Raw genomic sequence first — 21,178 nt, forward strand, 5'->3', positions numbered from 1 at the left:
CGTTCTTATTTCTGGTTAATAAGACATTCACTTAAGATCAAACAAATACATAAATCCCGTAATCTGGCATCTCCTTTTCTCTGTAAACACAAGTATCTTAAAATGTTGGTGAACCTTTGTTAATATTATATGAAAGGGATAGAATAAAGCAATACTGTCCCAAACTCTCTACAAGCTTGAGTTTGGAACCCCTTCCACTGGCGATCCATTGTTTCATTTCCCAGAACATCCAGGCAGGAAACAATGTAGTTGTAAAAACTGGTTTATTTCTTAAAAATAAATACAAAAATATAAATATAAAACATTGGCAGATAGAATTTGATGAAATGAAGTTGCACAAACTTTTTTTTTAAACCAGCTGCATATCACACTTATTAACACCACATGTACATTTTGTTTGAATTTTAATGTACAGAACCAGGATATATTATTTTTCTTCTTTGCCTTCTTAAAAGCTGCACTTGCAAGGGTAAGACATGTACCTAACAGAAGCGGCTTGTACATGAGGTTGCTTAAGGGGAGTATCACCCTGTTCAAAATTCTGAAAGTACGGTATCTTTTACTTACTAAAATGGACAACACTGAATTTCCATAGCTTTGGCTCTTGGAATGTGATTAAATAAAATGCTGTATATATTCCATGTGACATCCTACTAGAAAGAATAAATGACATTAATGAACAACTGAAATCAATATTAAAAAGAAAACCATTGTGCTGAGTGGCAGGAAAATCTTCCTGATCGTTAAATATTGTTGAGTGGAGAAGGTGTCTGTAAGGTTACTTCCTCTTAAATGAACCAAAACCATATTGTATCATAGGTTAAGAAGTGTCTTTGTCACTTTCTCCTCCACCATACATTTCAGCTAGCTTATTAAACCGAGGGCCCCATTCTCTGAGGTAATCATAGTTTTGGTCTCCTTCAGTAGTACCAGATTCTAATGAACTCAAGGATTCAGCTATTGAATCATTTCCTTCATAGGCGTATGTTGCAAGTGAGTCATACGGTGGTGCAGAGGGATCAATATCATGCTCTTTTAGCCTTTGGTTAATGAAATCTCGGACATCTGTATTATCTGGGGCTGAAGGAGTCCTCCGTGGTATAAATAATGTTTCAGGGATAATATCCCGTCGAAGCTTCTTATCTTCAATAGCTGCAGGATTCCTCAGTGTGCCAATATCAAAGGCTTGGGTGTCTTCCTCTCCACCACCTTCATCATTATAACTCACAATGTTGTCTCTGATGTCTTCTTTAGACAGGATCAGAGGCTCTTTCTTTCGCTGCCTCTTCAGAGCAGCAAACAGCACCACTATAACTTAAAAAAAATAGAACAGATAAACCAAAGACCTCAGTTTAACAAATTCTCAGTGGCAAGTTTAACAAACACAACAGATTGACTGTAATGTCTCAATTCTGATTTTTGAGTCGTGGATACAAATAAAATCCTCCTTTGATGATTGACAAAACATTATTTTGCACACTTACAGTACTTACTGTAGTATGGAACAACTGGCGTCTCTACATAGTAAATTACGTACTTTCAGTAAAAGGCCTTTTTAAAATACCTTGTGTAACTTTGGCTAGGGAATTTGTATGATTTGACAGTGGTCATGTCTACTTTGAAGGTAAAGGATGTTACCTCCCTTCTCCCACATGACTTTGAAGTATAATGCTGTCTGTTATATGTCTGGTGACAGATGTACCAGTTTCCAGGGGCAATCTGCCTTCCTGCATGGAGGGAAGAGCTCATGTCTGTGTGTGCTGTTAGTATGTAGCAGCTAGTCTGTCAACTGTTTATTCTTCTTTTGTCATATAAGTCATACAAGTCACAAAGTTAGTTAATTTCCCTCAACAATAAACCACCTACTAAATAAACCTACTTTTTGTAAAAGTGAGAGAACTAACAGTGAAAAACATTTTTCCCCTTATACTTCTTTTAATGTTTTCCAGTTAGAATAAAGGGATCTTCTGGGGAAAGAGAGTACTTGCATAGCATTATCACAAAAAGAAGGTAAATTAAACTGGTAGAGTCTTTCCCACTATGTATGAATGGAAGATGGAAGATGAACAGGTGAACTTTTTTGTTGAAGAGACATCCAGCATCCAGACTGTAAGGTGCAGATTGTGTAAACCTGGATGAAGTATCTTCCCCGCTATTCTGATAGAAGTAAAGATGCAGCAATCAAGTCTTGTAAAAAAATGTACCTCACTGCTACAATGCGGAGGCCTGGGAAACTGATCTGTCTCATGCCAGCTGGGCTGAGAAGAACTAGTTATGCAGTCATCTCTCTCTCCTGTGCAGCACTTCTGTGGCATTAAAAGAGTCAGTGGGAAGGTAAAGGTCTGCCTGACTATGGGATGAAGAGAGCATCGTACATGATTATAGCTTGAGTCTTCCCCTAGACTCTTAGGCCCCCTCTACATATACAAGTAAAGGCATGATAGGATCTAATGCACAATTCACACAAGAGTGCTTCTTGCCACGCCATACGTTAAGAACCCATCGTGTCTTATTGCCAGTGCAAAGGGAGTCCAATGCCAAGCTCTACATGCACCAGTAAGAGGCAAGCTCCCATGACTGGGAACCATCTGCACCCTAGTTGAGGGGCTCAACTAGAAGATTACAGCAATCTTCTAGTTCTGGGTTTTTTTTCCACACCCCCACGGTGAGGGAATAATCCCTACGGTGATCCTCTGGCCCCAGGAGTTTCCAGTACCCCAGATACTCCTAGGTACCTGGGTGCCTGAAACCCCTTGACCCTGGGAATTGGGGCTGCCATAATCTCTAGGACTCAGGGGTTTTATGCTGGATATGGTTCAGGGAGCTGGGACCCCCCCAGCCACAGCATGTAGCTGACTTCAGGTAATTGCACAATTAACCAGCTAACTGTACAATACCCATAATGTATACAGGGGGCCTCAGTGAATCAAGAGGTAAATGGATAGCTTCAGTCAGAGGAAATAATCTGAAGGTTAAGTTCTTTGGTGATATAAAAAGAGATACTTGCTGAGACTCTCCACTTGTGTTTGCTGGAGTCCTGGAAGGTTTATGGCTGGGAAATGTTTCTAGTGACAGATGTACCAGCTCTAGAGGAAGACTGCCTTCATGTATGGAGGAGGAAAGAAGAGAAGCTTATGCCCGTTTGTCAATATGTAAGGTTGTTACGGTGTTACAAGAATCAATAGTGATACTGGGCAGTATGCTTTAGGGATGTCTGAGAAGCACTGTGAACTGCCCTGAGCTCCATGTTGATAAGTAACTTTGCTTCCTTGGAAGAAAAAAAGTGAGCTTGCATTCAGATGTAATCTCCACATAGAAGATACATTACCAGAATGATTGTTGGGAAAATTGAGGGAAAAAACAGAACCACTTTGCAGAAACTTACTGGATCTTTTTACCAAGTGACAGAGGATCTGATCAGCTTGGTAACAACTACCTCCAGAGCTAGGGGATTTCTTCTAGGCTTATGCATGGCTCATAACCATGACTGCATGCTTCTAAGGTATTTTCTAGTGTGCAGGAGGCATTTTTTCCTAGGCTGAATAAGACATGGTCTAATTGTGATAGGATTATCTTCATTCTATGCAATACGCTCCAGTAAAGTCTGAAACTAGTTAAAGTCTGCTGAAAAATTCTAAACTATCCATTTAAACTCCAAACTACAACTAGGTTTGACTTTTTGGGTGTTCACTATGAGGGCCTGCACATGGATCTGATGGAAAATGTTTTGGAGAGTTTCTGCTACCTGCTAGGCAGAGCTGCCCTTCACTAGCCACTCATAATGGTAAAGGTAAGCCCTGGTGTTTCTTATGAGTTGGTGTAACAAGGAACCCTGGCCCTGTTACTAGAAAGTGGGGCAGCCCCTTTAAGGGCAGCATTTTTAGAGCACAACCAGTTGGCAGAGCAGCTGACTGGGGGATCACATTACTGGGAGAGGACTCAGGCCAGAGCTGTATAAGCCCTGGGGTTGAACCACCTGGAGTGAGGGGGCCAGCCCTGAGAGTTGTGGAGTCCAGCTTCCTTGGGATCCTGAATGCCCAAGGAAGCTGGAGAAAACAGCTCTGCAGCCTGGGGAACAAGACAGAGCAAACTGGGGAGAGAAAGAGATGCTTGGTAAGTGGGCCTGGAGCCGTTATTTTTCTTCTTTTGTTATAGCTCGGGGCTTAGTGTTTACATTGCAATTTATATTGGTGGTTTAAACTGAGACTCTAAGGAGTGGTTTTAGTATCTCCAGGGGTGCGTGCTTGTTTTGAGCCCTGCTGGTGCAGGCTTAAGGCAAAGAGCTGGACTGGGGCCCAGCCAGAGTAGAGGGGTGGAAGCAGGGAAGACTAAAACCCCAACAAAAATGGAAAAGAAAGGCCAGGAGTGGCCTGGAGATACCGAGACAAGGGTCCCACCTGACCGGAGATTTGAAATCTGGGAGGCATGGGGTGTAGGGAAGGTATGGAGCTATGCAATTAGCCCTTAAGGCAAGAGATCCACATGTCTAGGTATTCCCTGTAATAAGACCAGACTGAGAAGCCCTGGGGAAGTCTCCCCTTGAGAACCAAAAGAAACATCAACACATGGTGGGTGAGTAAAGGGAAGATTGTTCCCAGGGTGAACAAGGAAAAGGGAGATTTTGTGGGCCTCCAGGGGCTTGCAACTACTCTGCGATGGTGCCCTGTTACAGGTGGGTTACCCATACTGTGAAGATCCCAGTGAAGGTTCAAGGGTTTGAGTAATCCAAGCTACTTTGGTTGTGGTCTCTCAAAGGAAGAAATAAAAAGGAAAGTGGAACTTCAGAGTGCAGACTGCCTGCCTTAACCACTCCATCAAAATGTAAGTCTGTTGCCCCAAAAAAGAATGAGCTAAAGAGGCTGCCAATGAAAGATACTTCTTCTTTAGACACTCAAGTGCTTCCTTGACAGCTCTGGCCAGTGGCATGTGAAAGGCAGAGCAGATGCCTTTCTGGTTAGGATAAGGTTAGTACTTCTGCCTCATGGTTTAGCACTACATACATTCTCAAAGACGATAGGATGGCTATTGAGAGGGTGAAAATTCTCACCATTTCAAAATTTTGTGCCTTCAAAAGGAAGATGCTTTACTAGACTATGCACTTCCCTAGGAAAACCAGATCCCTGTAACCAGGAGCACTCTCTCAATGACAGCAATCACAGTTACTGATAAAGATTCAGTGTCAGCGGTACAATTTAGTTAATAAATTCTAAAATCATACCAGGCTAACAAGGTGTGGTAGCTGAATATTCAGAACTGTAAACTAGTAAAGAAATAAGACTTCTTCCTCATCAAATCCAATCTCTTTAGTTCCTAATTTCCCATCTTATCATCTTGAAAGGTGCTTCTCTGATTAAGAGAGATGGTATATAAATGGCATGCAGAAACGTTTTATACCATTGGAAGGGAAATGATACTGTCTTTCAGCCTTATGTAAAAACTAGTGCCTGAAATGCAATCCTGGTCAATAATGGGGAGGGTGATTTTGCTAGGTAAGGCTGTTACAAAATTCCATAAACTGATACGAGGGCTCATCATCCTCCTCCACTGAAATTCAGTAGAGATTGAGCCATCCACTTCATGAGGACCTGGAAGCCCCTTCAGTGTAGCATGCCAAAGGAAAGACAAATGCCTTTTCAAGGGACTACAGCAGATTAGGATGGAGAAGCTCTTCCATTCTGGAGACTTTGTGAAGAACCTCCCTATTCTAGGGACACAACACTGATGGCCGTGTAAGAAAGGACCGTGGTACTGAGTAGACAACTATTAGGCCTGTGCGAGTAGGCAGCTATTCAATCCAGCTTCGGATCCCGCCACTTCAGATGCCAGCGATCCAATCTGGAGCTCTGGACCGGGTTCCTGCTTCAATCTGGCCAGAGCGGCTCCGAAGCTTCGGAGCTGCCTCAGGGATCTGGCCATAGGGTGTAATGGGGAATCAATGAAATATCCATAACTTTGTTGGTTTTTTTTCTGATTTAGATGAAACTTAAAGGGGTGAGAGCATGAAGCCTGCCAAGTTTCAAGAAGATTGGTGCAGGGGTTCAGGGGGACCTGCACCCCAAATTCTTAAAAGCAAAAAACTCATATCACATGTATGTGTTACACTACAGGGGGGTGAAAACTGCAGGGGTGGTCACCCTTGCTGAGGCCATGAAGTCTGCCAAGTTTCAAGGTGATAGGTGCAGGAGTTTGGAGGGAACTGCACCTCAAGCTGCTGACAGGCAAAACTTGTGATTGATTCCCCATTATACCCTATGGCCGGATCTCCGAGGTGGCTCTGAAGCTTTTCCAAACTGCTTTAGAAAGCCTAAGGAAACCAGTGCTTTGATCCGGCCATGCTGCTTCAGACACCAAAGTGTCCAAAGCTTCTCTGGATCTGAAGCATGATCCAAAGCCTCGCACAGCTCTAACGACTGATTCCAGGGAGTGGGACCTATACCTGGAATCACTTTGAATGTGGCCAGAAGAATTACACAGGAAATGAATCCTTCACCCAGTGGGCCAAAATCAGAAAGCATGATCCAGGAGTCTAGATTTCATAGATTTCTAGGGTTAGAAGGGACCTATTAAATCACTGAGTCCAACCCCATGCTCTGGGCAGGAAAGAACACTGAGGTCAAGTAACCCCAGCCGAGTGCTTGTCTAATCCCCTTTCAAAAACCTCCAAGGTAGGGGAAAGCACCACCTCCCTTGGAATCCCATTTCATATTTTGGCAACCCTCCCCATAAATAATTTCTTCCTGATGTTCAATCTAAATCTACTGTCCTTCAGTTTATGGTCATTGTTTCTAGTAACCCCCAGGGGTGCCCTGATAAACAGGGCACCCCTTAGAGACCTAGTACATCTTTCCAGAAGGATTCCCCTGGCCATTATATGAAGCACACAGTGTGTCCAAAACAACAGTCATCCTCACAGTTAAAAGAAAACAACCTGACAGAGACCTCAACTAGTGATACCTTGTACCCAACCTGAACAGTTTCCTAATTGGAGTAAGACCGGAAGCTTACGGATTTTGTAGAGACAAAGGAAAAATGGGGACTCTAGTTCAGTCTGGACAGTGGGAATATTCGATGTTATGAAATGTGGAACTACATGAGATATCAGGACTAGAAAGCTGGACAGGCAGGCAGGAAGTTATTGAGGTCCCACCAGGTCTCAGTAGAAGAGCTAGTACTATTCCTGTAGCCCTTGGTGTTGGAGCAGAAGATGGGCAGATTACCAGTTCTTTTCTGACTAAGGCCCTGATATAAATCAGAGAAGTCTTTGGGGTGTGTGTACTTACATCTTTTCAGTACCTATTAAATATATTTTCTGCAATCAGGTGCCCATGCCAGGACATTGATGCCTCTAAGCAACATTGTGATTCATGAAGAGAAGGAGAATACAGCCTCCTCTAAGAAGCTCCAGGATGGTGATCTTTTCCTGGAAGTTTATCCAGATCTCCAGCCTGCTTTCACCGGATGAAGATTTCTCTAGCATCAGGAACTCAGATGTTCTTCTCAAGGGGGAGTCTGTATATCCAGGAGGTCTGAACCAAGCCAAAACCTGCACTTTGTCTTGCACTTCAAAACCACAGGTTTATTTAGGAGGCCAATCTAGAGCCTATCTCCTCAGTCTTCCAGAGACTGGGAACTGAATAATTTGCAGATATCTTATTTCCCAGAAATATGAGAATTCCCTAAACCACAAAAGCACTTGGCATACCCATCTGTGGCAAGCACAGTGCTTTATCAGGAGGGACATATCTTTATATTAAGCAACCTGAGTAAAGTCATGCCAATGCCAGAGAGAGAAAAATGGTCAGAGCAAAGTGGAAAAAAAGAAAGAAAAAAGAGGGGAGACAATGCATAAAAAAGTAGTAAAATGAAGGTTTTGAAAATGAGATGTTACTCAAGCTAACAGACTGGAGAACTTCTGTATTAAGCCAAGGTAGTTAAGAGGAACTGAGGAATGAGAATATCCTCAATCTCTGACTATCCCAAAGACAAAAGAAGAGGTGGGTACACAGTTAAGGCAAAAAAAAATATTCATGTTCAAGTGCTTAAACAAATATGTACAGCTCACTGTGGAGGGTACCTGTGAAGCACTCAGGAGAACTACAGGTTGGAGAGAGACAACTATGCTAGTTTACAGAGAAAGAAATTCTGTTTCCCTAATTAAGGCAGAACCTTGGGTGAATATAAGATGAAAAATACTAAGTACTCTCTCAGCCATTTCATACCACTTCTATCTCATTTCCTATTAGAGAGGGGTATAGCTAATGTTTTCATATGTGTGAAGAGGTATAAGTCCTAGAAATCAATTATTTGACTGAAAATAAATTCTCTATTAGTAAAAACTAGCGTGAAGACTCAAGTCCCAGTTCATAGATTTGAGTTTTGCTATGCTATTCAACCTTCCTAAACCTGTCTCAAGAGAACACCTTCACTGTAAACAGCTGCACACTGAGTTTTGTTGAAATAATTTAACAACCTGACACTTCCATTGGTTTTCACCTAGAAATAGGATTTTGGAATACTGAAGTTCATAAAAGTATACGTAATCTCATCTTTATTTCCACTGTATTTGAATCTTATCACACAAAACAGAATCACTACACATATAAAGTTATATAGCTTACAACTTATCACGCAGACTAACTCTGAAGTATTAGCTCATTTCTTACCTAGCAGTATAATGATGCAGAGGAGAATGGCAATCAGAGCACCTGTGCTGAGGCCAGCAGGAAGGAGCAAAGCTTCAGCATTACAGGACTGCATGTTCCCTTGGCTATCACAGGCACACACTCGAATAGTCAGCGTGCCCGTACTGCTCTGGATTGGGTAGTCGTTGTCTGATATCACCACCGGTAGGAAATAGGTATTTATTTCATGTCGACTAAAGCCATTCCTTCTCGTCAGAATTCGGGCAGTATTATCTAAAACAGTTAAAAACATATATGGCTAGGATCTAATATAACACTGTAAAATGCTTGTTAAATTATCTGTATATAGCAGATGCTTTGTTTCACTAGAGTATTTTGAAAAATTGGGACTCCTTGACACTAGAGTGATCCTTCTTTTCTGTTACCATTTGAACGTGATGAAAAAGTCATTTTGCTATTTAGATCTATGCTTTCCCTTGCCACTTCATGTCTCTACAGTGCCTTATGGCCAAAAAAGGCAGCTGTGATTCTGCTATCATAAAACTCTAGGGGAAAAATGAAGTTGTTCAGAGCTTCCCCAAAGCCTGATGATGTTATGCTTGTTCACATGCAGTGCATAAATTATTCAGTGAACACAGCTAGTGTTCCTGAGTGGAGCTGCAGCAAGCCAGAAAAAAATATCTTTCACTTTGTGTCTGATGCACATACTCTTTTCAAATGCCTTCTAAAAAGTTCTTAATTCAAATGCCTTCTGCTAATACCGAGAGTAATGCCATTTATAAAATAGATAAGCAATTCCCTAGAGTTAAACACCTTCAACATCCTGTTGCACAATATACTGAATTCCTTAGCACCTAAACTTGAAATTTGCTCGTAAGAGTTATTGTCTCAAGGATCTGAAAGTTTCAGTTTGAATGCTGCATTCCTAAGCAGTCTAGAGAAGTGAGCTTACTTATGAGATGTTTTTGTATGTTCAGTGCAATGTTTTACCACTCTGTTATTTACCTGAAATAAAGAATAGCAAAATAAATAAATGTGCAATTGGCCACCACACTAGTAAGAGGTGACACTAAGAGGGAGAAAATGCAGAAAAACAAACAAAATCATGTTTTAACCCTACTGGGTGATTAGTGTGGGCATCTGCCTAGAAGGTGCCAGACCAAGTTGTAGGGCCCCATCACCTAGAGAGTGATTTCAGGACACAGTTCTCTAACCACAAGGCCATAGGTTAGGCACTACTCAGGTCTTCCTGCAGCTCTCCCATTGAAACTGAACCACTGCACTTTGTATTTCAACTAAGGTGGGTAGAAATGAATAGGATTTTTTTTTTCCTTCTAGACTCACTTATCTCTCTCTGCCCTCCAGCAGGCCATCTTCAAAAGAAAAAGCTTGGATAGGGTCCTGGATAGTGTCTAAGGGCATGTGTAGATGAAATGGGGGCCCTAAACTGAATTCAGTTTAGGGCCCTTAAAACCCCCATGTTGTGCACACACCTGAACTTACCTGCCTCTCCGGTGGCAGAGAGGGGAGGCTGCTAGCAGGTGGAGTGGTCCCTGGGCTGTGGGCATGGGGGAGTGGGGGCTGGTGCGTCCCTCCATGGCAGCGGCACCCCCCACCCCAGGTGGCACCTGCCTACAGGCACTCTGCTTGTGTGGTCCCAGGGGGCATCACAGCTGTGAAGGGAAGCACCGGGCCCTCCTTCCCAGGCTGCTGCCAGTCTGCCTGCATGGGGTTCCTGCAGAGTTCCTGAACTGCACGGAGCCCAGTTCTTTGCTCCACGGTTATACAGCTTTGCTCCACTCCTCTGAGGAGTTTGCTGTGCCCTAAGTCACTTAAGACGTATTACGCTAAATTTGCTAGAGCAGCTGGAATTACTGTGCAATATGCCACCAAAGCGTGCAAACACCAATACCATTGAAGTGGTGCAAAAGCATTTAACCCACTTTAAAGTGTCATGCACACATGCTCCTCGTTTCATCTCCACACGGCCTAAGAAGTGGCATAGTAGTTAGAGGCTGTTCCAGGAAGTCAGAGAGCTGTCTTTTTAAACTTCCTCTCCTGTGTAAGGGGGCCCTAGTACCTGGACTTCCTGCTTCCTGGGTGAGTTCTCTAAACACTTAAGTGTTTGGGACAGAAGATGTGAGAAGTGCTCCTGCTTTTCTGAGGTCTAACACAAAATAGTCACATGGCTAGCTGGCTAGTGCATAGCCTACTGATCATCTACAATAGATCTATGGACACATGCCATTCATGTCTACATAGAACAAAAAATAGTCGTGCCAACAGTGCACAAGTGTCCCAAATGTCACTGCAATGTCTGGAAAGCACCCAATGAGTGCACAAAGGGTGACAGAATTTAGGCTTTAAAGGGCATGTCCAGATGAGTGTGCACGTGCCTCTTGCAGCATCTCAAACCCCTTTCAGATGCTGCAAGAGACACGTGCAGGAACAAATTTGCAGCATGGGGGCAAAATTACACCCCTGGATATCAAGAGGTCAAAAAATACCCTGAAGGAAAAATGTGGGGCAGGGCACGATCCCGGATTTTGCCCTGAGACAACCGGAGGCTTGATCCTCCACAGAAACGCTCTGCTAGCTAGCCAGAGTGCCTCTATGCCTGGCCCTTGCCTCAGTGGTGAAGCATGCTGCCTGCCCATGCAGGACAAACAGTGGTGCAGCCTACAGGGACCTGGACCCAGCTTTGTGCCAGGTAAGTATAGGGAGTTGGAGAAGGGGGAAAGGCAACCATGGGGGGATGCCCGGCCCCAGCCCCCATTCATTCCCCCCACACCCTGCTTGCTCTCCTGCCTAGACCCAGACCCACCCACATTTACCAGCAGCAGCAGTAGTGGTCAGGGTCGCTAGGGGCTTCATTGCACAGCCCATCTGCATGGGGGGGCAGTGGGGCTCGGCCCTAGCTACCTGGCACCCATGCTGCTGCATTACATAGGTATGACCTGGCTCAGCAGGGTACTGTGCACTGTCTTGGAGGTCTGGGCCACTTGGGCTGAGTGGTGCTGAGCCCCAGGTGACAGCCACAGCACCTCTGAGCTGCCAGACAGAGTGCAGCACCCTGCCCAGCTGGGCCGCACCCACGCAATGCAGCAGCTGCAGCATGGATGCCAGGTTGCCAGGGCTGAGCCCTGCTGCCACTGCCCACTGCTGGTAAGCTGTGAGCAATGCAGCAGGCTGGAGCCAGGTGGGGGAGTGATAGGCAGGCAGGAGCTGAAAGGGGGAGTGATCAGGAGCCTGGAGCCAACTGGGGGAATCTCTGAATGATCTCCAGCCTCCTGATTGCTCCCCCGATCATCTCCAGCCTCCAAAGGACTGGAAACAGAGCAGGAGAATGAGCAGGAGACTGGAGATGAGCCTCTGGAGATGAGTTCCCCTGCTCATCTCCAGCCTTCTGCTCATCTCCAGCCTTGGAGGCTGGAGATGAGCAGGGGAAGGAGCAGAAGACAGAAGATGAGTAGGAGAACAAGCAGAAGGCTGGAGACCGGGAGGGGGCTGTAGCCCCTTGTGGGGGCTGGGACCCTGCAGGCAGGGCAGTCCATGTGCTGTGTGGGGGGCTCTGCCCTGTGGAGGGCAAGGGTCCCATACCTCCTAAGCAGCCCCCACACCTACCCATATCCCCCCACCCCACATTCCCCAATCACACACCCACCATGTGATGAGGAAACCAAAAGCAAATACCAAATCATATAGATATTTAGGATTTCTTTTATTATGATGCTAGAGAGACTGGTAGGCTTCCAAAATGCTTTAACATTGTAACTATAGCAGTAAAACATTGTCCATCTGATCAATCCCTCTCTCTCTCTCTTTTATTCTAATTGTCAAAGAACATGGATTTTGGGGTTATTTTAAAAAGTGAATTTGGGATGCTGCTTCAGCAGTCCAGTTGACACAAAGGGGCTAGTGTCCACAGATACCAAATGGCTGGGCCTCAAAAGCTCCTGTCTATTTGTAACATTCAAATACCATAGGCCCTAAGGCTCATGCAGGTAACTAGTAGCCCCTATTGTATGGGGGCTAATGGGTGAACGCTACAACAAAATAATTGGGACAACAAAGTCAAAAAACAGGACAGGAGTGACGTGAGGGTCAAAGGGTCAAAACATGAAAATGAGTGGGCCTGAGAGGGACAATGAGCAGAGCCCCCTGGGCCACATCCACCGGGCCTCAAAGGCATCCTAGGGACCTGTGGATGTAGCCCACTGGTGCTCTGCCTGGAAACATGCATGGACAAGTGAGAGGAAAGCAACCCAACAGTTTCTGAGCACCTTCCCAGCCAGAGCCTCCTTCCTGGTCAAGTACCCAGTTCACTCGGCCAGGGCCAGGAGGAGGTTGGCCAGCAGGTCCCGGGACTTGGTGGGGCCATGGATGGAGTGATGAGAAAGAAAAAGGTGGGGGGTGAAATTCACCCAGAACCTTAGGAGGAAATTCTGGAGGTGGAGCTGGAGGGGCTGCAGCCTGGTGCACTCAAAGGTCATGTGTAATAGTGTCTCCCTCTGCCCACAGAAGGGACAGGAGACCAGGGTGCCCTTGGAGCTCACCACATACATGCCCACAGCAATGGCTCCATGGAGAAGCTTCCAGCTGAGGTGCCCAGGATCTCATGGGATGAGGCTGGAGTGCAGACTCAGCCACCGGGGCACCCCAGCCATGCCCTTGCCAAGCAGGTCCTGCCACTTGGTGTCTGGGCAGGACTCCATGATGGATTGTGTGGCACATGAGCATGTAGAGATGGTGGTGATGGATGGTGGAAAAGGTCTGGTGTCCTCCAGCTGGCTTAGGTGGTGGAGTGGAGAGCTCTTTGAGGGCAGGGGAGGCGCCAGCCCCATGCCAAACTCTGGTGGGCTGGAGGACATGAGGGTGTGGGGGGGGGGGACTGCCACCACGCAAGACCTGGTTGACAAGGGCAAGGGTGTTGGGAGGTAGGTCCATCCTGAACCAGATGGCAGGTCACACGTCGTGGGTACACCCATGTGTTGGGCCAGCGCAGTGGGGTCCACCCACTCCTGCGTATCATAGTCCAGCTGGTCTCCAATATGGATGTCACCAGCCAGGATCAACCTCTGTCAAAAGCAGGGTGTCTCTGCTGTTGGCACCTCCAGCTGGGGGTTCCAGAGGAGGGGATTGACAAGCAGGTCAGTGCCCTGGGCAAGTGTTGCCAGGGATCTGGAGGCAGAGACCAGGACCTCAGAGGGCACAGGGAGGGTGTGTAAGCAGTGCCAGAGCATGGGCAGGACTAGCTGGTTCAGCATCAGCACTCTCCCATGCAGGGAGAGACACTTCAGGAGCCCTGCCCATGTCCAGAGCTGCTCCACCACCCTCTAGCTGGTGCCAGTTCTCCAGTGGGGAGGGTCTGCATGGGACAGACAGACCCCCAGGTAGAGCAGCAAGCCTATGCTCCAGCAGATCCTGCAGAGTGTGGGTGGGAGTGAGCCCACCTGCCACTCATCACCCACCACCAGGCCAAAGCTCTTCACCCAGTTGACCTGGACAGAGAAGGGCACTGAGTACAATGCCTGGCAGGCTTCCACTTGTGCAAAGTGCCCCGAGTCTTGGACCGTGAGGAGTATGTCATCACCATACGATGACAGGACCAGCTGCACCACTGGCTCCCTGCACATCAACCCTGCCACCCACCTCCGTAGGAGAACAAGGAAGGGCTCCAGGGCCAAGGGGTACAGCTGGCTTTGATGCACCCTTCTTCTGAAGGGGATGGGCTCCGTCAGGGTCCAGATGAGTTTGACCAAACACTCTGCAGAGGTGTACAGCACCTGGAGAGCCTGCACAAAGTGGTGTCGAAAGCCAAAGGCCCACATCCTGCCTGTGAGGAACCCGTGACCCACTCTGTCAAATGTTTTCTCCTGGTATAGAGATAGGAGGATGAAAGACAGGCCCTCCCGGTGCACTAGCTCCAGGAGGTCCCAAAACAAGTACAGGTTGTTGAAGATGGAATGTCCAGGTACCATGTACATCTGGTCAGGATGGATCACATCCATCAGTGACGACACTGCCTCTCCATTCCAGCTGGGAATTAGGCTTATCAGCTGGAGTGGTCAGCGTCTCTTGCAAGAACAGCACAGGGTACTTCACTCCTGAAGGAAGGAGAGTACCCGGCATCTCTGGAGACCCTTTCTGCAGCTGTGGACATAGAGGGTTATGATGTTAAATGACTTCATGGCTGGGGTGGTGAAGTAGATGGTTCAGCAGGGGCCTCATGCATCTCAACACCTGGTGTGGGGTCTGCTGGCTCACGCAGTATAGAGGACATTTATGAAACTGCAGGCCCACCTATAGATCCAGTTGTTGCAGCTTTTGGGCCCCTTGCCTTTGCTCAACAACACCCTCGCAGTGGCAAGGATGCTGTCAAAATCTCCCTAGTGGTCCAAGGTGAGCTGTATCTTGCTGGTCCACTGCTTTGTGTAGTTGCGGTCAAGAAATGCAAGTAGCTCACCCCTGGGGACCACCAGGACCGAGAGTTCTGTAGGCTCCATGGAGTCTGCCAGTCCTTAGGCATCCTCCTCCTGGCCCTGGGGCTCAGCAGGCTCTTTAAGCACCGTCTGAACCCCCCAGTCCGCTAAGACCCCAGACTCTGGTTGGGAATGGGAGAGCTCTGCAGCCCCTTGGGACAGGGGTGGGGGTAAGGGTGGGGCTGCGGCTCCTTCACAAGATGTTAGGGTAGAGATGAAGCCCTGGGTGCTCTGTACAGGGTCCCCAACAAGATCAGCCTGTTGATTAGGGAACCCCACCCGAGTCCCTCTGGTGCGGGACCATGGGGCAGGCTGGAAGTGAAGCTTTTCTGGAAGGGGGAGGGAAGAGACACGTCAGGCACCAGGGTGGCTTTGGTGTCTGCCTCGGAGTTTGGGAAAGGGGACCTCCCTCCTCAAGAATCACCAGGGTGAGCCCCAGGGCCCCCATCTGCCCCAGCTCATTGTGGGCAGGGGGTTCTGCTGCTGGACCTTCCTTTGCCTCAGCGCCCATTATCTCAGGGGGTAGACCCTGGCCAGCAGAATGAAGGGCTTTATCCATGGGCTCCTGTTTGGGACTGTCCGGCAGCCCCAAAACCTCCTCCATGGGTATTACCTGTTTGATCTTTCCAGGGGGTGAGTTGTTGGGTGCAGCCAGGGAGGCCCCTTGGAGCTAGGCTGCTCCTTCCCTCTGTGTGGTGGTCTTGGGAAGTGAGGAGAGGAGTCCTCCATGTCAGAGGGCTCCAACTGCACCTGGGCCTTCCTCTTGGCTTTGCACCTGGAGGGGACCTGCACCCACTGAGCCATGGGATGGTCGACAGGTGGACAGGCTTCAGTAGAAGGTGAGGGTTGCGGAGCTAAGGCAGCTACAGTGGGAGCATGACTAGCGGGCAGGGGGCCCCCACTCCTGCTCTCCCTTTCACTGCTGCTACCCTCCCCAGGACTGCACCAAATTTGGTTTGGGGGCAGAGTCCTCACAGTGGGACTGGATGATGTGGCTGGTGTACCAGGGGGGCCTGAAGGAGGAGGGGTACCAGTGGCAGGGGCACCCATCTTGACAGTGGGACCTGCGGGTGCCCTCTCCTCCTGGCCCATGGGGCACTCATGATGCAAGTGCCCCAGGGCGCAGCACCAGAAGCACCGCAGGTCCCCCCGTGTATAGAAAACCCTTACCAGGGCCCCTTGAAAAGGAAACACAAGGCATGCCTCAGCTTCCAGCTGCATTCCCACTGCCAGCTGGATCATAGCCTGGTGATAGAGAGAGTGCATGTGATGGAGGTCAGGGTCTTGGCACCCAGTGAGAGGGCCACCACCAGGGAGATAATTCTCCCCAGGGTTTGGAGCTCAGGGAGCAAGGCCAAATTAGGTATACAGAGAGGCACAGAGCTGAGGACCACCCTGGTCCCCAGCTCTTCTAGGGGCTTAAGGGGGATGTACTCACCCTCCACCACAAGCCCCCTCTCCACTGCCTTTTGTGTGGCCATCTCCAAGGCAAGGAAAAAGACCCCCTTGCCATGATCTTGGGGACCTTCACTACATGAGCCAGGGCCTGCACCCAGGTCTCAAAGTGCAGGTTCTCCTGCTTGGGCAGTTGGCACTTCACCCCATGCCTGTGGTTGAGTGCTGGAAAGGGGGCCCTGGTGCCCAAGTTGGAAGGGCTGGCGGTGGAGGGTCCAGGCCCTGCAGCTTCAGGTCACCTCATAGCCGCCCGCCTATGCATAACTGTGGTTTCCCTGCTGAGGGTGCTGCATTTATGGGGCTGGGGCCGGGCTGGGGCTGGGGCTGGGGCCAGGGCCAGGCTGAGTTGGTGTGCTGGCTGGTGTAGCACACCTGGTTCCCTCAGGTACTAGGGGTATAGGCTTGGGGGCAGAGCCCTTGCCCTTCCCACCCCCAGATGTGGACAAGGCTGAAGAGGAGCCCTTCCTACTGCCCTTGCCCTTGGTTCTTGGTAGTGGGGATGCAGCTTGAGAACCCCTCCTGGGAGGCCTGGCCAGAGGAGACCCCCTAGCCTTGTTGGTTCCCTGCCGGAGTCCAACCTGCCCCTCCAGCAGAGGTTGCAGGTTTTTCTACCCCAGAGGAGGTTGGCTAGACTCTACCTTCAGGGTGGGGATTGCAGCGGCATGCATCCCCTTGGGGTCTTAGCTGGTATCTGCCTCCATAGTGGGAGCTGCAGGAAGGTCTGTGGGGACATCTGCCCTCCTCAAAGGTTTCTGAACTGCCATTGCTTCATATGAGGGAGGGGAAAACAATAAAGGAACCCAAAATATACAGTGGGCCGGGGGCGGGGGGGAAGCTCACTGAGCTACAGCCCCACAGGAAAAAAAAACCTGGGAGGGCTATGCTTGAGGAATGGGAAAAAAACCACACACACACACACAAGGGCTGGGGAGACTCGAGCTGGCTTACTCAGCCACACAACAAACACCAGGGCAAAGGGAATGGACCACAGGACTTACCACACAAGGGCAAACACACACAGGGAAGGCTGCTGAGGCAGATGTAAGAGATGGTTGGAGTGGTGGAGGAGCTTTGTTTGTTGAAGATCAGTCCAGAAGCCCCTCAGGCCTCCAGCTGGGCAGTCAGCAGCAGAGCAATAGGCAGAAAAAAGCGGGAGCAGATGCAGTGAGGCAGCTATGGGGGAGGGGCAAGCAGGAGCAATCAGTCAATTAGGGAGTAATCCAATGCAGGTATGGTGTTGAGTGTTGCAGGGTGGTGCAACAGTGAATCTCCCTCTTTCCTCAGAGGGGGCAGCAGAACAGACAGCAGCAATAGCAGCAACAGCAGCAGCAGTGGTAGCAGCTGTCCAATTTAGCCACTCAGGGTGTGCTTCATGTGAAAGTGGGTGTGAAGGCTGGGATGGCCCCCAAGGCAGCCGTGGCAAGCAAGGCCCTGGCAGTGATGGTGGGGAAGGGGCCCACAGGCAGTGGAGACTTTCTCCCCAGGATGTCCCCTCACTGTGGCTTGGCAGAGCGCAGAAGCTGGGGGGCAGTGCAGTGCAGTGCAATGTGCCTCCCCCAAGGGAGAGCAGTGTCTTGCAGGGTGTAGAGGACCCCCCCTCCCATGGGGGGCAGCAACAGCAGCAGCCCAAGGCAGGAAGAGGTGCAGCCAATTTACCCTAAAAAGCTTGGAGAGTAAGCCAGAACCCAGCAGTAGCCAGAGGCAGGAAGGGGTCTGGTAATCTTCTCCCCAGAAGCTCCTGAGACCAAGCTTGCAGCAGCAGCCTGGGACAGGAAGGGGTGTGGCCAAATTCTCACAGAGGCTTCTCTCAGAAGCTCCTGAAAGCAAGTAGCCCTGAGCTGCTGGCTAGGGCAGGTTTTTATGTTGCTGGAGCCAGCACAGGTGCTCCTCCTGGCTGCATATCCGGGAGGAGCCAGGCAGGGTTATTTTGCCCCAAGTGGCACAATTTGCTTCATAACAAAGTGCATGTCTGGGCACATGCACTGAGGTAAAAAGCCCCAGCTCAAATTTGCACCGCTTCTATTTGAGCTGCTGCAAGCACATGTGCTTGCATATGTGGATGCACCCAAAGCAACAGCCCCGTTCATCATTACAAAGGAACAGAAAAAGAAGCCTGGGAAGATCAAGACTATGAAAAACAGGTCTACAGTGAGGAAGCTCAGAGGGAAATCTCTTTTCTAAAGTTGCCCCATTCTCTCTATAAGACATCGTATTTCTACTCCAAACCAACATCTTGAAGAACATCTCAGTAGTGGAAGCTGACCAATGTGGGAAGCTTCAGAGACAAAAACCTAGGACGACTTTTTTTTCTTTTGCATCTAAGTTTTTTTTGAAGGATAAATTAAGGTGACTGATTAGATAAACCAAGACTTATTAAAATGAATTACTGCGCAGATCAAGACACTTACAATTTTTACTGTTTGTGTGTGTTTATTTGTCCACCTCAAACCTATGTTCTGAATTGACTCTTTGTCATCATTTTCTCCAACAACCACCTCTGTAGAACACAAGTTGTTTTTCTTTTCCAAATAAGCACTTTAATGATAAGAAAAGATGAAATGTCATTTCTTCTTGAATGTGTATACATAAATAACAAGCTTTAGTGACTTCAGGTGGGTCTCTTATATGACTTTAGTCAATTTATATTCTGTTTGTGATGAACAAATTATGTGGACAGATTATATAAATGATTATATGCAAGCAACATATAGCATTTATCTTGAACCTTCAGTGATCTCATTTTCTCCCTCTTAATCTACCACCACTGTGTTCTCTTAAGCATTCCATATTTGAGCATCTTCAAACAAAAAGACCAAATGCTTTGTGGCCTAAGAGAATCAGAAATATTTTTATATTGTCAGACAGAAAGAGATGCATACAATCCTAATAAGGGATGAAACTGCTTCCTGCCCTGGAAAGACCAAAGGTATCAGTCACCTTTAGAAGTCACCTAAGTAGATTTTAATTTCAGTGGTAATTGTGTGCCTAATCCCTCAAAGCTGTGTCAATTATATAACAGTTGGGACTTCAAAGATGAAATCCTGGGATCTGTTTGGCTACCCTGTGTTCTCCCTTGCCTTGTCTTATGTTGCTTCATTTCTTACAATTTGATTATGAGCTTCTTGAGAGACAGCCTGTTTGCTTCTACAGTGCCTACCACTGTTCATCCCTGGCCAATGACTGGGTTCTTAGGGACTATTATAATACAAATAATAAAAATCTACCAATGACTTCAAGTGCTAAAAAAGGAAGTGCTGTGTCTTGCCTTTGGGAAACTGGCAATCTTACTTGTTCTAGCAACAGAAATAATAATAATAAAAAAGAACCAATCAAGAACCAGCCACTTTGCTTCAGATGCAAAACTGTACTTCATTTGGATAGTGTAGTTTAGACATACTCTTTTGATTTCCTTGAGATCTGATTTGCAGTCATCCCCAAAATATGGTGATTTGGTAGATTTATGTTTAGCTTTGCAGCAAAGCATGCAAATCCAACAACAGATTTACTTTTCAGAGTAAACTTGCCGTTTAGGGCTTTTAAAGTATTTTTCATAATATTACCCACTGCCAGCATTGATTTTTTGTAAACATGAACATAAGCTGTAATGATGCCCAATTTTTTCCACATACTAAATACCATGAATGTAAAATAGTGATCAAGACAAAGCAATACTAGGATCATGACGCAGTAAGATTTACTGATAATTCAAGAGTAATATTACTTTTGTTTGTTTTATGTAATGCAGTTAAGTAGTTCATTAGGTCTCTTTCCCTTCTTCCTGTTACTAATAAGTGTTCAGGTATTTCAGGAATATATTCAAACTATGCTAATTAAAATAAATTAAAGATAAATCTCATGTCCTGGGGGTAGACATGTTTTACCTTCATTATCCTGAACAGTGAAGTTCGGGTTAACAGCAGCTAAACTGAAGAAAAATTTTTGTCCTCCAAGGGGGTCATCTTTGTCTACTGCACTTATGGTCTGTATTAACTGCAGAAAAAGAACAGAAGAAATGCGGTGTTATGATATGGCTATCCACAGAAACAATGCCAGCTTAAAAACCTTACTTGTATTTTACCAATACCATAAAACTCAATGAATGTTCAAATCAAATGAACCAAAACCAGGTATTTTTATGAAAGAAAGAAACAAACTATATGCACACTTCCTTAAAAATTGTGAGCCTCCATATAAATATCCTGTTCATGTCTTTCTGTTTAATTTTAGAAACATCATAGAGAAGTCACTACTAGGAAATGAATACATATAAAATGTATCTGTAAAAGCAGGTCCTGTTTTTACTGAGATTTTTCTGATGAAAAATGGGGTGTCATCAAAACCATTTTTCATGGGAAAATGCCAATTTCAAAATAAGTACAGTAAAAGATGCGCTATCCAGCATCTTACAAGCTGGCATGGTCAATTAACTGGCATGCCAGCTTGTAAGATAAAGTGAACCTGAAAGTGCCCACCTAGGCACTTCCAGTTTATCTGAGTCCCCACTACCGGGGGTAAAGCAGCCTGCACTGCTGAGCCCCCATGGCCTGGGGGCATAACAGGCTGTGTGGGGGCCTGCAAGGACCACTTGCCGGTCCCATG

At 47.2% G+C, this 21,178-nt stretch overlaps 1 protein-coding gene across 5 annotated transcripts in view; it reads right to left on the reverse strand.

Moving 5' to 3' along the window:
* Nucleotides 1-246: 246 nt before the first annotated feature.
* Nucleotides 247-21,178, reverse strand: part of CDH10 (cadherin 10) — a 261,240-nt gene continuing 240,308 nt past the window's right edge. For 2 of the 5 annotated variants that reach the window (XM_019521470.1, XM_019521463.1), the window contains exons 10-12: nucleotides 20,461-20,569; nucleotides 8,664-8,915; nucleotides 247-1,314 (exon numbers count right to left, since the gene is read on the reverse strand). In XM_019521470.1, coding sequence (XP_019377015.1) covers nucleotides 821-1,314; nucleotides 8,664-8,915; nucleotides 20,461-20,569 — 855 coding nt within the window. In that variant the 3' untranslated portion in view covers nucleotides 247-820. The remainder of the gene's footprint in view (nucleotides 1,315-8,663; nucleotides 8,916-20,460; nucleotides 20,570-21,178) is intronic. The other 3 variants (XM_019521478.1, XM_019521494.1, XM_019521487.1) reach the window with 3 other exon arrangements.

Source organism: Gavialis gangeticus, unplaced genomic scaffold (genome assembly GCF_001723915.1).
Source record: "Gavialis gangeticus isolate Ggan-Ray unplaced genomic scaffold, GavGan_comp1, whole genome shotgun sequence".
NCBI classification, from domain to species: Eukaryota; Metazoa; Chordata; order Crocodylia; family Gavialidae; genus Gavialis; species Gavialis gangeticus.